This window comes from Manacus vitellinus, unplaced genomic scaffold (genome assembly GCF_001715985.3).
Source record: "Manacus vitellinus isolate BGI_N305 unplaced genomic scaffold, ASM171598v3 scaffold_0_pilon, whole genome shotgun sequence".
NCBI classification, from domain to species: Eukaryota; Metazoa; Chordata; class Aves; order Passeriformes; family Pipridae; genus Manacus; species Manacus vitellinus.
This window is the reverse complement of record NW_021938789.1, coordinates 10,944,638-10,963,390: the sequence shown is the minus strand read 5'-3', so window position 1 is coordinate 10,963,390 and position 18,753 is coordinate 10,944,638. Positions and strand designations below refer to the sequence as shown.

General features: G+C 35.8%; 1 protein-coding gene across 1 annotated transcript in view; it reads right to left on the bottom strand.

The window, feature by feature from the left end:
* Window positions 1-18,753, bottom strand: part of SLIT2 (slit guidance ligand 2) — a 267,460-nt gene that overhangs the window by 228,981 nt on the left and 19,726 nt on the right. Inside the window, exon 5 of the mRNA XM_025895239.2 lies at window positions 18,048-18,119. Coding sequence (XP_025751024.1) covers window positions 18,048-18,119 — 72 coding nt within the window. The remainder of the gene's footprint in view (window positions 1-18,047; window positions 18,120-18,753) is intronic.

Below are 18,753 nucleotides of genomic sequence, written 5' to 3'. Positions count from 1 at the left end.
CTTTCCCCCACTTTGAGTCTGGTGTGTTTTGTCTGGAAAAACCCATCTCACATTAGGTTGAGATGTGGGAGGGGGGAATGGAGCTAGGGAATTGGATTTTGGGGCTATCTCAAACCATGACACACCTGAAGATTAAGTTGCAGCATTGCCCCTAAATTTAAAGCATCTTCCACCTTCTTAGGAAAAAGATAGGTATTAAGTTAAAACTGCAAAGCCTTCAAAATATGTGAATTATCTTTCTTTGCTCAAGTGTCAATAATGATCTTGAGCTTGACAAAAACAAAGCATTTGTCATTATGATCCTTGGATCCTGGGATTTACTAATCTCGCCTTGATGCTACAAAACAAACATCTTCAAGAATGAACCAGTTAAGCTATCTGTCTTTCCAGTGGGTTTTTCAGCTTGCTTCTCTTTTTTTTATGTGTGGCAGAGAGTGGGTGGCAGGGAAAAGGAGAGGGTGAGAAGAAGGTAGAACTGTGCCTGTCTCTGTTGGGGAACATAGACTTGATCCCTGTTTTATAGGTGGGTCTTGTTTTAGAGGCACATTAGGACAATAGGTATATTCTGCAGTTATTACATTAAACAAGGCTTTTGTCACTTAAAGATTTTTTGCATTACAAAAATAATTGAATGAAGTTATGGGAAAAAAATATGAAAAAGTGCAATGTCTGAACTTCCTCTTGCTAACACTGCCTGTAAAATATATCACTCTTGGGTTATATCATACTAACGTTATAGGAACGCAGCATAACAACAATGAAGCTTTCTAAAGAAAGGAAGAATAAGACAACAGTGGCACATTTAGTTTCCCAATTAACAATAATTTCAAGATACATTGGCACTAAAGTTTAATAAAAATTGGATTGCAGCTACTTCCTGAGGCTTATGCGGTATCTGTAGCATTGCACCACAGCACAGGATATCAGAACACTGTGAGACTGTTTACCCTGTCAATCACTTGTCAATCTATCCAGCTTTCTACAAATACTCCTTGTATTTGGGAGCTGTTTCACAAACCTCAGTAATTAAAATTTTTAACACAATGACAGACGCATTTAGCAAATCTACTAAATTAAAGCCACTAGCATGCACAAGGAACAAAAACTAATGTCATGGTTACCTTTGGGCAATCAGGAAAGTTAGATGTAAAAATCCCCTAAAGTTATTTAAAACACATATTTATTTTTCAGGTATTATTTTAGCTTCGATTGGTTTTGGTTTTGTTTTTTAATATTTTATTAAAAAGCATGTGTGTGTGTGTGACTTCAAAGTGAGCAGGTAATTTTTGTTTTTTCTCCTCCACTGCATGCTTCTCATAGAAAAAAAAAAAAAGAAAAACTTTATTTTACACAAAGCCTCTTGGAATCATTTACAGTAAAGAAAGCTAGAGTAACTAGATTTCCCATTAAGAATGCAGAAGAGAATTGTTCAGGAGAAAAAGTCATCTTCTCCAGAAAAGACAGAAATCTAGACATCACAATATCTACCAGTTGAGCTCACAGTGAAAGTCACCAAGAAGTTAAGGTCATGCTGAGGTTCAGGTCAGTGATGAGAAATAATATGCTGAAGAAATTGAGAAGACAAAAAGCTTCCACTGTACCCAAGATTTTGATGAAGTTGATAACTGAAGTATGGAAGAAGTATGACTAAATAAGATATCCCCTAAGCTCTGACAAGTTATACAAGAACAAGTGTCTTTAGAAATTATTGCTGATATCTTATCATCAAATGATCCTCTATTTCTTTGCCCACAATTTTTTCTTTCATTGATCCGTGACATGCAAAAAGGGGATATGACCAGTACAAAGCTCCTCCTGACTGCCTAGGAAACTTAATCTGGAACACTGTCAAATTATGGGTTTATTGCAATATGTAGACAGAGTTTGTATTGGTGAGGAAATAATTTCTGTACTGAAATACCCCCTGTCCTGTAACTCTGGTTCAGGTTTGGCAAGCTTGCACTTCCTGAAGAAACCAAATCCCATACAACTCTAGCAGCTGGCCAAATAAAACATCTATTCACAAAAACAGGATAAACAGTAGCATCTTTCTCCCAATATAAACGTAGTGAGATTTTGTAAGTAATGTTCATCATAATTCAGACATGCAAGGTGAATTCTTCATCTTATATCTAAAGGACATTCCTGAGAATTATAATCTGCATTGTCAAGTGACAATATATAAAAAAGCAAGTTATATAATTTGCAACATTTCTTGGTCCTGGTTCATGATGCAAGCTTCAGTCTTTGGTGGTATAGTCTGCAGTTTCCTTCTTAGTTCTTACCCATTTCACACTGAAAAATGCATGAAAACAGCAAACAACTCAGTGAATGAGAACCATCTGAGAAGAATGAACAATTAGCTCCCACAGCCAGGAATCCATATGTACATTATAACAGTACTGGCTAGTACTGTGATAGGAAAAAAGGAATCTTGAAGGACCAGAAGGTTTCTGAATTTCAAAATGCATATTACCACAAGACTGTCATTCACTTCAGAGGAAATGTCAACCACTAGAACATTGATCAAGCCATCAGACCAATTAGTCATAGGCCATAAGAAATCTTCAGGGCTAGAGCTGGCACTGATGGAAGTGGAAATGTAGGGAAAATTGTTTTCATGATGAAAAATGCACATCTTCCATATACAGACACATCCCTATTTTCCAAGATTTGCATGCGATTTTCAGTATTGTTTCCTACATTTTTCATATGCTTCCCTTGGCACTGGATTTCATTAAGATGCTGGCAGTGCCATCTGCAGCTCCAAAAGCACCTCCTCTGTCAACAGCTTGATCTCAGATGAGTCATTCAGCTTGGGCTAGCGAGCAAGCAGAAAAGCCTCTTAAGCCCGTGTAAAGAAGTCAACTCAGTGAGCTGCATTAAACACCTTGCAAGAAACAGCCAGTACAGTGAAGAGAGTAGAAAAATTGCCACTACCACAGTTTGGAATTCTAACCTTGAAATTTTGAATTTTAAATTTCAAAATTCTAAAACATGCCACAGCTCAGATTCCACTGCAAAGTCCTGCACCATCATTCAAGGCAAACGAAAGACACTTTATTCCACCCCAGCAATACAGCTCTTCTTAATCTTCGGCAGAGGAACGCGGAGAACCTGATAGAAAATAATCTTCCAGTTACCAGTGTTGATTCTCACACTTGTATCAGTACCATATGTTAGACATCCACTACAGGACATGACCCTATTTAGCAGAGAAGCTAAGCAGTACATTTAGAAAAAGTATACTGAGTATATGGGAATCATTTAAATCCAAAAGCAGCAGACGGGGTTGCATCAAAAACCGGAACAACAAAAAAGTTAAGACTTTTGTGTTCTGGCAATAATTTTCCCACTCTACAAAACTTCTTCCTGAGTTAAGACTTTTCAGGTCAGTCTGGTTTGAAAACTACTTGAGAATAAAAAAAAAAAAAGTTGAGAATAGAAAAAAAATTATCTTCAAATGATATACAGATATTAGCTTAAAAAAATAAGATGGTTAAGTTAGTGCAATGCTAGGAAGCTCACAGAAGCTTTAAGTAACAGGTTCAGCACCCACAAGGGGGAGCCTGCCCCTGGGAGCAAATCTGCGCTCTTGCACTTCATTAGACAGTTTATGGTTATCAGACAGCTCACCAGTCTACAATTTGGTACAGTACATTTTCTGCAATTTTTAGGCTTTAATCAGGGCTGATGTTTGCATAAGAGGAGAGTCACAGAAAGGGAGAGCAGGAAGGAAGCTGGAAGAAATCAAGAAATCAGGATGATGACTTTTACAAAGGGAACATATATAATCTGTCTAAATACACTGATTTCTAAAAGGAAGAACCAGCCCAGGGAAGTATGAATGGAACACATATACTCAGAAAATATATATTTCCTCTTTATCTTGGTTCCTATGGTATGTCTATTTTCACTTCTAATCTGCTTGGAAGTGACTAAATATTTGTTACTATTTCCACTTTGGAACTATTTATCTTCATAGCCATGGTAATACATTCACATAAAGGCATCAGAGCTGCCAAATTCCTTCATTGCAATTTGGATCATGGTGTAGAGGCTGGGGTGTTGGCACTTGCATCTCACTGGACCCGTAACAGCAGACACTCATCATCATCAAGTCATTATCACATTTTCCCTTCATGGCTGTGTTTATTTTAAGAAATTCCCATGTGTTCAAACACTACCTAGGCTTATTTCAGAGTACCACTTCTATATAAAACTTCAGCACAAACAAGTATTTCCTTACTTTCCCTTTAGAGTTCATACCTTCTGGAGTAATTCCTAGAGATTCACATCTTCAATGTTACATCCAAAAACAAAACAAAAAAGCATAAAACAGACCAAAAATATACTTATCATACATGCTTTAACCTCTCTTCCCCTCCCCTCCCCCTGAAGGTTACTATATTTCCTTTCAAAACTACAGCTAATTCACACCACATTTTCCTTTTTAAAAAAGTCTCATATTTGGAAAGTTTTACATAGTGTAATCGTCCCTAAACATTACACAATCTCAAAAGAACTGCTGATAAAACTACACCCAACAGGATATTGTAATTAAGCAAATAAAGCAAAACAAAGCATCAATTAAAATGTGATTTCTGGTTATATAATATTTTCCTCTGGTAAGGAACAGAAACCAAATTCAGAACATCTTTTTAACCTTCTTCTGGACCACCCAACTTAAAATGAAACATTTAACATATTTCAAGTTGTTCAGTTTTTTTTTAGTTACTGGTTATAGCTTTCTGTGTACAGTGTTTATTCTCCTTTCTATATGAAAAAAAGAAAAAAAAAAAGACCCAGAGTTTTGCATATCTTGATTTAGAAGGAAAGAGGTTCCTAGCAGACTCAGGCAAATTCATTAACCTTAGCATACCAAAATGATGATGGTCATATGCTTGAGCAGTAGGAATACATTGATTATCTTCTGTCTGTATTTTCCTCTGGGCATACCAAAACTATTTCCCAAATTCATATGGGACCTGCACTGCTACTGTGCAGAATGAGATTACACCATTAAAAAGAGTTTCCTGCAACATTCACATTTAGCAAACTAACTGAAAAGTCATACTAAGTTCAGGAGCCAAAATAAAATACAGTGGACAAATACAGTCATACAATCATAATTAAAAAATGCAAGCAAAGTGAACAAAACACATTAATAGCAGCAGACTTTCTTACACAACAATCCCACCCACAGCTAGATAATGCAAAAAAGGAAGCTCTGAATACTGTTAAAGGAATCTAGATTAAGTTTCATTTTCAAAGTACACAGTCAAATAGTTTTACATTTCTAAGGAACCATACACTTAAACTATAGCATCACATTCTTGTTTAATATATGAAGATATTAAGTTCCAAATTCATATCTCTAATTCACCAAATAATAATGCAACATTTAATGGATACAGATAATATTTTTCTTAACTAGTTTATTTGGGAGAAATTTGAATAAACTTTTCAAGACAGACATCTCCACCTTTGACTACTTCTCAAAGACTATAATTTCTTTTCAGTTCTTGGGGGGTTGTTGTTTTGTTTGTCCGAAAATGTTAACATCTTAAATACTGAAGGCCCAAAGAATTATCAGTACTAATGCATTTGCATTGTTGTGTTCCATGTAATGTATTTGACTAGGCTCTTCTCCCCACTTGGAACCTTTGTGGATAAAATTACTGTGAAGTGAGCTTGATTTTCTGCTACTACAGAGAAAATCCAACACCCCCTGTTACTTCTAAATGTTAAACCTTGTTAATTTATAATTCCAGAAGACTCTTAAGTTCCATTTCTATAATAAGAATTTGTATATCTGGAAGTATTATTAGTATTTTAACTTCAACACCCATCTCAAAGACTTGAAACTCACTGCAGAAATCATTTCTTGACCAGTCAACCCCTTAATTCAACTGCGTTTCTACTGGTTTTGCTCTTTGTTCCCCCCATATAGGTGCACACACAATACTGCCATTATTTTGGTATTCTGCTGTTACATAAACAGGCTAACAGCACACACTAATTTTAAAGCCTTACCTAGAACTCAAATCCACTTCTCTTTTCTTTCATTTGACTGAGGAAAAAAAATACAATAGGTTTTGCAACCTGACTTAGAAGAATAGACAAAAACTCAGTTTAGCCAAAATACTAGAGAAATATTTTTAATGTTGCAACAAAATGGAAAAAAAATGTTTGAACATCCCACAACATTGGCTAGAGAAGCCACCTCAGCATTGGTTTCACAAAACTACATAGCATAATTAAAAATATTTTCTTTTCCACTTCCTGCAGTGTCTTTGATACATTCACATGAAATTGCATGATCTTATTGTTCCATGATGTACTGTACTTTTCCAGCTATTATCATTATGTCTCTTACAGTAGTTTTCTCCCCAGTAATCACAATCCTTAACTGGCCATAAGTATTTTGCATTTCCCACATTCTCCAGTCCATATCCACAAAGCAAACAATTCCAGCACATTCTGGGTTTTTTTTAAATCCCTTAGCGTTATTTCCTCCAAAAAAATTTACTGGTGTGCTGTTTACACAGTTTAGATCAGCAATCAGTAGACTACAGAACAACAGACCAAATAAATACTTCATCCCAGGACCTTATCTAAAACTTCAACAGCATGTGGCACAACTGGCCATACCCCAGCAGCTTTGAACCTAGTTTTGTATGCAAGACTTCAATCAAAGGCAACAGTACACTGCATGTTACAAAATTTTTTAATCTTAATATTGCATGCTAGTCAAACAAATTTTACTAAAGTAATCTTCTTTTTCATGCTAAAGCAGTTGTACAATTTTCTGATTATTTCCTAGTCTAAGAAGTCTTACAACACGGCAAGAGACTCTCTTCCTTTGACAGATAGAGCTACTGTTGTCAGCCATAACACTGAAGATGACCTGCTTGGCATTTAGATCCTCAAATCTGAATATTCTGGCTACCCTCACTAATGAGCCAAGGAAGAGCAACCTATGGTTATGATTCTTTTTTTCTAGATGAAATTAAAATTTAGCATCTGCTAAATCTACATACAAAACTAAAATTTTTCCATGAGACATCTCCCTACTCTGTGCCAAACAAGTAGTTTTGGCTTCTGCACCTCTGACATGAACACTATACTAAAGATCAAGAAGCAAAGCACTCTACAGATTTGGTAGGCTCTCCACAGGAATTCTGTTTCTTCATTTTTAGAAACGACCCTGACCCAAAAAATTATAGTTTTTTGAGTGCAATTTTTATTTTGTTCTTGTGTTGTAGGCACCTAAGAGATAAGGAGATCACTGCTGCTATAACAAGTTATAGAATTGGAGAGTTACACAAAAGTATTTGCTCTAATGAATTTACAGACATAAAATCAAGGAGGGAATTCAGTCTCTTGCCTTTTACAAAGAATGCACAATTCATAAAGAACACTCAAAATATGACAGAATCAATTAATCATTGACTAGATTTAACATCAAAGCAGAAGTAGTAAGGACCAGACAGGAATTTTCTCCAGTGTCAGAAACTAGCACTGCTTTCCTGCACTATACATATGTGTTTGTGTCATTCTTTTAGTTATTGTACAGAACTTCCTTTAGTTCTGCTAAGCTTTTCAAAATCTTTTATCCCCCTTTTAGGTGCACATTTATATTCTTTTCTCTCTATTAGCTTCCATACTCAGAAAGCAGCTACTACCAATACCCCTTCCTAATATTAGCTGTTATCCTATCTTCTTTGCAACTCTTCCCTGTGGGCCTTATCAAACCTGATATGCAACCTTTGCAGTTTCAGGGTCAATCAACTATCTAAATCCCAGCCAGCTACCACCACTCCTACAAAAAGCCACAGAAGGGGAAAAAAAAAAAAAGAGTTGAGGTTTCTTCTATTTCCCCCATATTAAAGTACTGAAAACACTGAACAGCTGCCATCAAACCTCTCCTTGTACACACTACCTTACAAAGTATGAGCAGCCCTTCCTTACAACTGTATGGATTACACATTCATAGCAAAAATAAAAATGTGACTGAACTGTCTGGACAGAAGGAGAAATTAAAAGAAAGAGGCAAGAATTTTGTCTCTTGTACATATAACCCTGCAAATCCTCAAGGAGTGCTTAACCAAAAGATTCACCCCCCCAATTCAGTCCCTTGTTTCTTCTCCCTAAAGATTAAGGGCCATGGAAAGAAGCCTTCAGATTGTGGTCCTTTAAACACCCTAGAGCCACGGAGGGCCTGCACCTGGGCTTGGCTGTAAAGATGAAAAGAGTTCAGCAAGTCCCAGCTTTATTCCCCACGAGGTGGGTCTGAACAGCCATTAGCAGAACAGGCCTCTCAAGTGTCTGAGGGAGAGAATAAACTCCGCTCAGCATTCATAAGCAGCCTTTCCCAAGCAGAACCACCAGCCCTGGCTCCAATACCCTCACAACAGCTACAAGGATCAGCACAACAGTCTGGGTTGTCCGTCATTGCAGCCCTGGCTTCTCTCAGACCAAGTATTGCACTTTGTGTATGGTCACTTTCCATAACATAATGAGAATCCCTTTAATTGGTACTTAGATAATTGACGTGACCCTGCCCACCAGGACTCCGAGTCCCACACAGTTCAATGTAGTTTCAGTTGGATTTCATGTGGAAAGCGTAGTCTGTGTCTTCCTGCATGCATTACTCGTCTTAATCACTCACCAGTTCAGCAAATCTAAAAGCTCTACCAGGACTGTAAAGAGAGTAAATTCAGCATGGTACAGGGTAAGCCGAAGCATATCCTAAGTACTCCTTCATCCGACACGTCAATTAAGAAATTAATATTGCAGAATTATTTCTCAATTAAAAACACTGAAAAAGATACTGAAATTTTGATACATTGCTTTAACTACAAATGGTTAAGTATTTCAGACAAAAGCAAATGCAAGTACCTCTGACAAGTCTCTATCTGAATATTAAATTTCAACTTAATAAATATATTCAGAGAAGTTTGAAAAACATAAGATCTCACTGGCAGACAGAAGTCTCACTGCAGCTGTAATATTTCATCAAGTGCTGGATGGTTTATGTCATTTGTGTGGAGAAAAGGAACATTTACTGTATCAGCAGATTCCATTTGAGTTTTCCAGCTCAGTTATTGACATGTGTGAAGGATATGATCATCAGTAAAACTAAAAAGTATTCAATAAAATTTGTGGATCATCAATAATTGAGTTAAGCCGTGCTGTGCTTTTTATTATCAGTCTCTTAACATGATTTAAGGTTGTGGGGTTTATCCACTAGGCAGAGACCAAACAATAAACAAACAACCCTGAAACCCATCTCTAAACCTAGATGTAATTTCAGTTTTTACTACAGTGTGTTTATAAAAACACATCAGTTGAAAAGCATCTGCTCTTTGACAAAGAGCATTTCATCTAGCTTTAGCTCTGGGATGGAAAAAAAGTATTCAAACACGCTTTGTAGGGCAACATTATTGCAAAAAGCATTTGTAGATCAACATTACAACAAAAAGCATTATTAAGGACCCAGAGCAAATTAAAGCTTTTAGATAGCCTTGACTTTCTTTGATACAACGGAACATATGAAAGGAGATTTGTGCTGGGTAAAGTGGATATGCAATTTTGCAGTAATGTTGTTTCCCTTGCCAATTTCCTATACTTTTTGAAGAATTCAGACAGTAGCTACTGCAATCAGAGTACGATATGTTGTCTGTTTCAAACCTCCTTTTTGTTTTCCTTTATAAAAGCCTGTACATTCTTATCAAGAACATATAAACAAATCTGGCAAAATATCTTTTTTTTTAACTACAGTAAAATTTTCATTGATGTATTCTATATATATATATACATATATATATATATATATTTTGGTCATTTCCTAGGGAAAAAACTATGCTCTTTATAAGAATATATACTTTGGGAAATATTTTTAAAAGGAGAAATTCATGTGTTGTTTGAATGTTGAGTAATTTTAGAGGAGCTTTGAAACAAATTCAATGCATTTAAAATGCTATATAAATCAACATTCAGGATGAAGGGTCAACAGGGGTTAAACTGTCTGTCCTTCTTGCCTGCATTCATAGATGTCTTTTCTAGCTTTACTTATAGAAGCAACTGCAGCGTAACTTGGATATTAAAACCTCCAAGGAAACCAACAATAAAAGCCGCTAAGAATTTCACTAGGGTCTTATTTTTTTTCCTTAGGTGTTAATTAAATGATCATTTAACACTGAAATGTAAACACAACATTTTCATCTACTGACAGCATAGCCCATTATGAATCCAGGGTAATAAACGTCCTGGTGTTAATACTCTGAACCAAGTTCCCACAACACACTAAGATGCCTTGTCGTGTCTAAGGTTAAGCATCTAGACACAAAACAAAGATTGTGCCTACTCGACTTCCAGTTCAATTTTCCCATCACCCAGTGACCTAGGTAACACTTTGAGCAATAAAGAATAAATTTAATTTCTCCAGCATTTTGTGAGGATTAGGAACAATTGTTGGCCTGCAATGACTTTTTATCCTTGGATTCTTTCTCTTCCAGAGCATTCCCCCGGTTCCAAAAGAAAATTCTGATGGTTTAAGACACAGAACAAACAGAACTTTAAATTAGGCTTTTTTCAATCAATTGGAACTGTTGGAGGGGAAGCAATCAACCTTTCTTTGGACTTTTCTCAGCTATTCAGTTACTTTAGGCTTTAATCTTTTACTCGCAGAAGAAACCTACGATCATAGGGACAAGTCTCTATACTTTCAGATTTTCCCTTGGCCTGATTTATTCCTCTTTTCTGTTCTTTTTTTTTTTTAATCGAGATGACACGGTTGCACTTAAATGTCCACTCTGTGCAAGCTGAGACTTACAGATGTTCTCTTTATAATGTTTCACACCATGTTTCTGCATCACATAATAACGACCTTTCCTCTGACATGCCTTTTACTTTTCATTACTTCCTTCACTGAGATTCAGTTTCCTACTTAAATCCTGCCTAAAAGGTTTCCTATATCATAATTTACCAAAGCTTTCAAGCTCAACCCCCCAGGAATGACCCAGGGACTGATTCAGACTGGACATGAATATGGTTACAGGTGACCCAAAACCAGCTATTTTAATTTTCTTATTAAAAGGCAGCTATCTTAGTTCTCTGCTTTAACTGCTATCACGTCAACAGAAATACAGAAGATTATTATTTATGCTTGGGGTCAAAGAGGGCAAATTACCAAAGCTATAATAGCTAAAGTAGATATCTTGATTACTCTGAATACCACAACACTATTTTAATAGAGCTATGGTTTGAGTAATTAATACAATTCAAGTTTTCACATTAGACATATTTAAATGCCAACAGCTAATAGTAAAAATTTTTAAATAACAGACATTTGTATTGGTCAAGAAGAATCACCTTAAGTCATATTTTTGTTTGCTTGATGTTTAACATGATTTTCCAGTTAAGGTTAAAAGTGACTGAACAGCTTTGGAGTGTTTGTTTGAATGAAAAAATCCATAGTTCTAAGTATATATTCTGAGTTGGAAGGGACCCACAAGGATGAAAGTCGTGTTTGGATGATACTCTGAGGCACATGGTGTCACTCTTGGGGATAGTCCTGTGTGAGCTAAGGCTTGGTCTCGATGATCCTTGTGGGTCCCTTCCAACTCAGCACATTCTGTCAAAGTCCAACTTCTGGATATCTCTAGAGATGCCTTTCGCTGAAATTAGTCAACTACATCACTTAGTAAGGCAGCTTACATATAGAGTTAGTAATCTGCCCGGTACCAGAATTAGTTTACAGCTCCAGCAGTCCATCTAATTTGCCACTTTACTGTACAGCAAAAGAAAAATTGCTTGTAAAAAAATACACAAAATTATGTTTTTATAATTAAAGAAATAAAGGCAAATTCAACCACAATTCAGACAGCTTCCAATTATGTAAAAAAAAATATAAACATCCATCTTGTGAGGATCATTTCACAAAAAAAAAGTTTGTTTCCAATTTTAAAAATCTCATACTATTAATTCAAGTAACAACATTTCACCTGGTTTCTGTATATTTGGTACACCATTTTTTTCCTGCACAGCATCACAGCAGGTGATGTGCAAATACAAAAGAAAGCATAGCTCAGACAGAAAGCCTACAGACTAAGAGATTTGATAACAAAGGGCAGGAAAAGTAATATAGTGGACAGTCTGAGGTCCAATAATTGCATAAAGTGATAATATATTTTACTTTTTTTCCTGACTGCATTTCAAAAGATCATTCTGGTTCTACCAACACTTCCACTCAGCTTGCTGTTGCTTGGATATAGCTACTGCAAGTTGTACACCAAATGTATATATGCAATACTTGTTTCTGAGCTCAAAAAATAAATTACCTAATGAATTTTGCACATTTCACTTCCAAAAATCTCTAAAATATCATCTTGCTATATAAGTAAGGCTTATATCTGAAGCAAAGCTACAGTGGTATTTTTGTTTTGTTCAGTACTTTGTGTTGACAGTTTTTAATTTTGAAAGATTATAGCAAAGAATAAAAACTCAAGGTAGAAGCAAGCAATGGTAGAATCAGACAAAAGATACACATGCAAGCCAAATTGCATAAAGTATTCAATAAGTGAATGCCAGAAAAGAGGTATTACAAACCTAGCACAAAGGCAACACGTTCTTAGTTATTTTGGTTTATTCTTACAGGTAATGAACCTTAACAAGAATATTTTTAATACACATTAATTCTTATATTTTTTTAGATAGTCCTGTCTATTTACAGATTGGGATTACAGCAAAAATAAACTCACAGAACTGTAACTTGAAGTGTCCATGCAGTGTAAGGGACCAAATTCACCCTGAAAACATTCTACATTGGGGCAACAAGATCTCCTACTAGCAGAAATGCACTTCCACAATGTAAGAAAGATTAGTAATTGCTCATATATTAGAGATTTCTTTTTAACTACTGGTTTACAGTACCATAAAGCCAAAATTGTACATTTGTTTTATACACATACTAATGTGCAGTATTTCTTCACTAAATAATAATTTTGAAATACAGTTATGTTCTAAGAACTATAGTCACAGTTCAAGAGTGACTCTAATAAAATAATGCTAGTAATTAAAAACTAACTAGTATTAGAATTGTTATATTCTTACTAACTAAATTGTTTAGATAAAACAATTTAAACATTCTTGTATTTGAACTAAGCTACAGTGGTAAAAAAATACAAGTAAAAAAACTAGCAGGATGGACACAATGTATGGAAGACTTGTTTCTATTTAGCTCTAAAAGGATAAGATTCAAATCTATCACATCAAGAAGTAATGGAGTTGCCTTATACACAGTATGCATGCTGCTAGAATACCCCATAACAAATCATAAAAACTCGAACATATGACTGAAGTAACTCAAAACACTATCCTGGGGAGGATATAGCAACAAGGTGGCTTCATAACTCATATTCAAATAAACCTTTGTTAAATTGCTGTCCATCCATCCCACTCCTACAATAAAGTGGAGCACACTGTAATGTTACTACAGCATGGACAGCAGTGGAAACCAACCCATTGCGCTTACTCAGCAGTAGTTCCATTAACAGTCTACTTACAAAAGGAGAGAAATTTATCGATATTGCCTTTTGGAAAGGGGAAACGCATTTCCTCATTGGATTTAACATGCTAAATCCTCATTGGATTTAACATCCAGAGCCACCTGTTTGCAGTGGGAATATTTCAGAGCCTTTGGGATAAGGAGCATTTTTCTAATTAGTAGTTTCTCTATTGAGTTGTTAAAACAGATTCAGACTGAAGATAAATATCTTTCCTACAAAATTACGATCATAATCTCACTTGCCATGATTACTGTTAAATGGAATAAGACAAAACCATAAATTACACCTCAAATGCAGGTACCTTAACAGTAGGGAGCCCAGCACTCAAAAATATTTTCAAAGTCCCTGTTCCAGCATCTTTTGCTGGGACGAACCTTTTGTTCGTTTGGGGTTTTTTTGGTTGCTTTTTTTTGGGTGGGATTTTTTTCAGGTTTTTCCGGGGGGGTGGGGGTGTGGAGAGGGGTTGTGGTGCTGTTGGTTTTGGGTTTTGTTTTGTTTGTTGTTTTGTTTGGTTTTTCTTTTCTCGGCAAAGGTAAAAGCAAAACTACGCTTAGCAAGTGATGCAAATGGCAGGTTCTCCTGCAACAGCTCCAGCACCAGCACCGAGAGCCGCCAGGAGAAGTTCCCTCGACCGCAGACTCCCCGCGCCGGGAGCGGCTGCGGCGCTGGGGCTGCCGGCCGGGATGAGTAATGATGTCGGTCCGGCCGGACAACGGTAACCCTGGCAACTGTAACCTGCAATTCCTGACTAACCATTGTGGGATTTATTGTGGCAGGGGCCAAAGAGGCCAAGAGTAAAATGAAGCAGAGAACTATGGTGTCTGACACATCTAGTACCACACACTTTAATCATAGCTGGCAGAAATTAATTCAGGAGGAATTTTTGCAAGGGCCCCCCATACAGCATGTTTTGTTGTTGTTGCTGCTGCTGTTCTGGCCTAAGTGAATTTTTAAAGGTTTTCTTGATGTTTAATACTTTTTCCCTTTAATTATTCACTGCTAGAAATTTTTTTTTAAAGTCACTAACAAACATCTCAAAAGTGATATTTATTAATCAGACTATATTAAGATTTTTTTTTCCCTTTAGATGAGAAACATTCATAGTGTGTACCTGCAAGTACACATATGAGAAGGAAAAAATATTTCATATCAGACCACACCCACTACAAAGATTTTTTTTTCCCAAGCCAATACTGCCTAACTTATACAACAAATATTGGTCAGTAGGGAAACTTAATCATCATTCCAACTGTAAGAAATGTAAATCTAAAGGGACAAGCTTTGTGCATGGAATTCAATAACCTTTGCATGCCACTGATTAGTAAAGGTATCTTTTAAAACTGATTTTTCAAACAGCTTGGGTCCAGCACTTGGTATCCTGCAGCAAACAGCAATCAATGAACTGTGATCTAACCAGCCAAAGTAAGCAATCAAAATCTATTTGCCTCAGATAAGCACTTACTAGGCTGTAGTAGTTTTCTGTACTAAGGTACCATTGCTGACATCAGACAACTTAGTGGACATAGAGGTCACCAAAAACAACACATCTCCTTCCTGCAGTTCTTGTCGAACAAGAACTTGTATTTCCCCAGGGGATTTACAATGGCACCTTTATTTTAACAGTATTGCATCAAAACAGAGGTTCATGTAAATTGTGCTTTGAGGAATTCCTTGCAAGGTAAGATTAACATAACCTACAGCACTCTTCGTACTATTTTTAGCATTAACTACTTCCTACTGAAATATTTATGCCGAGACACCTTTGTAGATAACTCTTAGTGGGAAAATCAGTTTCTGTTTTGACAAAAATTATCCATTTTAACTAGTTCCAGGAGATTTCTTGGAAGACTGCTGAACTGGAAAGAAGGTAGCCTGAAAAATAATTTCTTTAACTACCTTTGAAATTAAGTGTCTTTAGACACAGAAAATAATGCACTGTCTCTTTTAAACTCTCAACCTATCGCTTTCCTTTACTTACACTTCCCATCTGTCAACAAGTGCTTGTAATTTTATTACACTGTCCTGTAGTTTATGCAGAGTTGGTATTATTTTACAGAGTTCTGTTAATGGACTGGATAAATGGTAATGCTATTTAAACTAGTCTCCTGCTCCAGCAAACACAGCTGCAACTGTACTACTATTTCTAGGCAAACATCTTGACCTGAACATGCAGTGCTCTCTCAACCCGTCCAAAGAGAAATTGGAGCAGACAGCAAAGGGAAAGCATAGCCGGCCGCTGGCGGCAACCAACTGTGTCAAATCATAATTCATACACAGCGTACCCTCTTTCTTTTATATTGCATTTAGGCTACACAACAAGCATATGTGCTTCTTCACCTGGCATCTCATTTACAGCCAAGGGTCAAATGGTAATTATTATTCACAGAAGCTCAACAGTATGTTGAAACCTCGCAGTACACACATTGTTTGATTAGCTGTTAAATGCCAAAAATAAATACTAAATCCAAAGCATAGTATACATTTTATTAATCATGTTTAGAGAACTTTAACTCTCCTCAGAAAAATATTTATTTGGATGTAAATACATCTAAGCATATACAATGATACATGTAAAAAAATAAAATAATGTTATACTCTTCAAAGTGATCAAGCCACATATTTTCTGAAAACTGACCAAGAACTTTTAGCTAGCATCAATACCTTTGTTGGCCTGACATTTTTTCAATTACAAATTTAGCACTAAGCAGCTGTAGATTTTCAGTTTAATTCATATTTTCTTTTAAACATGAATACATTATAACCAGACATTCACTTTCATGGTCTGATCAACAATAACCCTTAGGCAGAGGAAATTTAATACTGTGAAGCCAGAGATCTCTTACTTTCCACCATATATGCTATGAGCAGTTGTGTGCTTTATGTCAAAGGACATTATAGATTTAAGACTAGCATCTATCAAATAAACAATTCTGAAATAAATATATTCAAATATGATTTTGCCTGAAGTGTGTATCCGTTTTTTGCCTGCAAATTAGGGCTCATTTCTATTTATATGAATCTAGATAACAACCATTACACTATAGGTGAAATAATAAAATGATCATAAATCTCTTTCATATTCTTTTCTGATGGAAGTAATTTCTTTCTCATGGCTGAGGGAAATTATAAAAGACTAAACTGTTAATACATAATACCACATATGAATATATTATAACATTATAGCACAGCAAAATATTTTTGTTTGTCAGGACAAAAGCCTTCAGCAGCTTTTTGGCCTCATCATTTAACAACTCACTGAATTTACAGCGAAGTTCTGGAAACAAAGCATACATCCAAAGCAAATGAATGAAATAAAATACACAGAACTAAACGTTTATAATAATAAGAGTAACTCCCAGTTTGCCATTTTATGTTGCTATGAGAAGGGAGAAAAGAACTATTGTTTCATAGTATTAAAACAAAAATCAACTCCTAAAAATAAAAGCTTCATTATACCATTTTTTCTCAAACATATTTCCATATACTAAAGTGGAAGCAAATAAGCGGAATCACAATTTCCTCCACCTTCACGTCTCTTTTTCCAAGCACACAAGGGATGAAACTCAATATAACCAGCAATTTCAACAGCAGAAATCTCACCTGAAGTCTAAAGCAATGTGTCAAACACGTATCTAATTACAACAGGGTTGAATTTGTACAAAAGCCTACTTAAGCATGTCATGTTGTATCCCTTCAATACCACATAATGTAACCTAAAAGTACCTTAAAATTTATTTAGTTAAAATAAACCAGGATCCAAACTTTATTCCACATTTCAACTGCAACAGAATTAAGTGGCTTCTTAGAAAGGACAATGGGCCAAAATATTTTTTAAAAAAATGTTGCTAAAACATTATCAAACCAAAGAATACAATCAAAACAAAAAAGCCATTACCCAATTTGATGTTATTTCTATTTAAGGTAAAGAATTTCATAGTTTTTTCTTCTCAGAGCTCAAGTTACTACCTTTGTTTTCTTTGTGATGGGACATAGGAGAGAGTTCTCCACACACCTAGCATTTGCCAATGCTATAATTTTTATAGTAAGTGTGTACAGCCACAAAAGCAGAACATCACAAAACCAAAATGCTTACACAGTGCTGCATCTCTGGGTCAGAATTTCCACAGGCATTTTTATTTCTTTTAACACAGAAACAAATCAAAACAAAACAAAAGCCAAAACCAACCAACCAAAAAACAGTAGAAAAGGAAAGTATTCTTTCAGCAGAACTTCCTTAAAGAAGTGGAAATTGATGATAATACTTTGTCTCATACAACTATCAGTATCTGACACAGAAGTAAAATAAAATATAAAAAAGTCTTGCAAAGCAGTACTCAGCTTAAACAAAACACCAATATTCCAAGATGCATTTCAGCCCATTTGAGGCAAAAGACAAAAAACCCAATGCAAGACAGAATAACAGACCAAATCCAAACGTTCCCAAACAACAGTTATCGGGCTATGTCTACTTACAGCCTGTATAACTTCGGCGTCCCCAGAAAGAGCAGTTCAGAAAGCAACTGGAGGTTATTTCTGTTTAGGCGCCTTTAGAAAGAAAAAGAAATAGTTGTGTTAAATTACAAATGCTACAGAGCAATGCAATGCAACCACTTTGAGTAGGCATCCCAGTGATGTAACAAGCTGATTTTAAAGACCAGAAAGGTCCATTAGCGGAGACATGGTCCAGCAGTAAATTTACCATGGACTAATTACATTTTCTGGTTTCCCTCTACAGACCATATTACGTATTTTATGAAAGGTTTTGAATCTCTGCAGTGTGAACCAATCACTAAGTCAGGACCTTGTCCTGCATAAACAACCTGAAAGCTAAAAGTACAAAATCAGCAGTGTAACTTTAATTCCCTACCAACTCTGTTCCTCTTAGTATAATAAAGCAGGCAGACGTTTTGTGACCATGATGAGGTTCAAAGGAACATGTATGAAATGTATACACTTTAAGTAACAAGATAACATTATGTCTAAAGATCCATATAACCTATTTATTTAAATAAAAAAGCAAAGGAAGATGTTACAGAAATCCTGGTCAAATCAAATCCAGAAAAATCAAGATGTCACAGCTTATATTTGGCATTACAGGTTTTTGGGGGGGGAGTCTTGTGGGGGTTTTTTAATGCAGTTTTTTTCTCTATACCTGTAAATATAGGAATTTTGAGGAAGT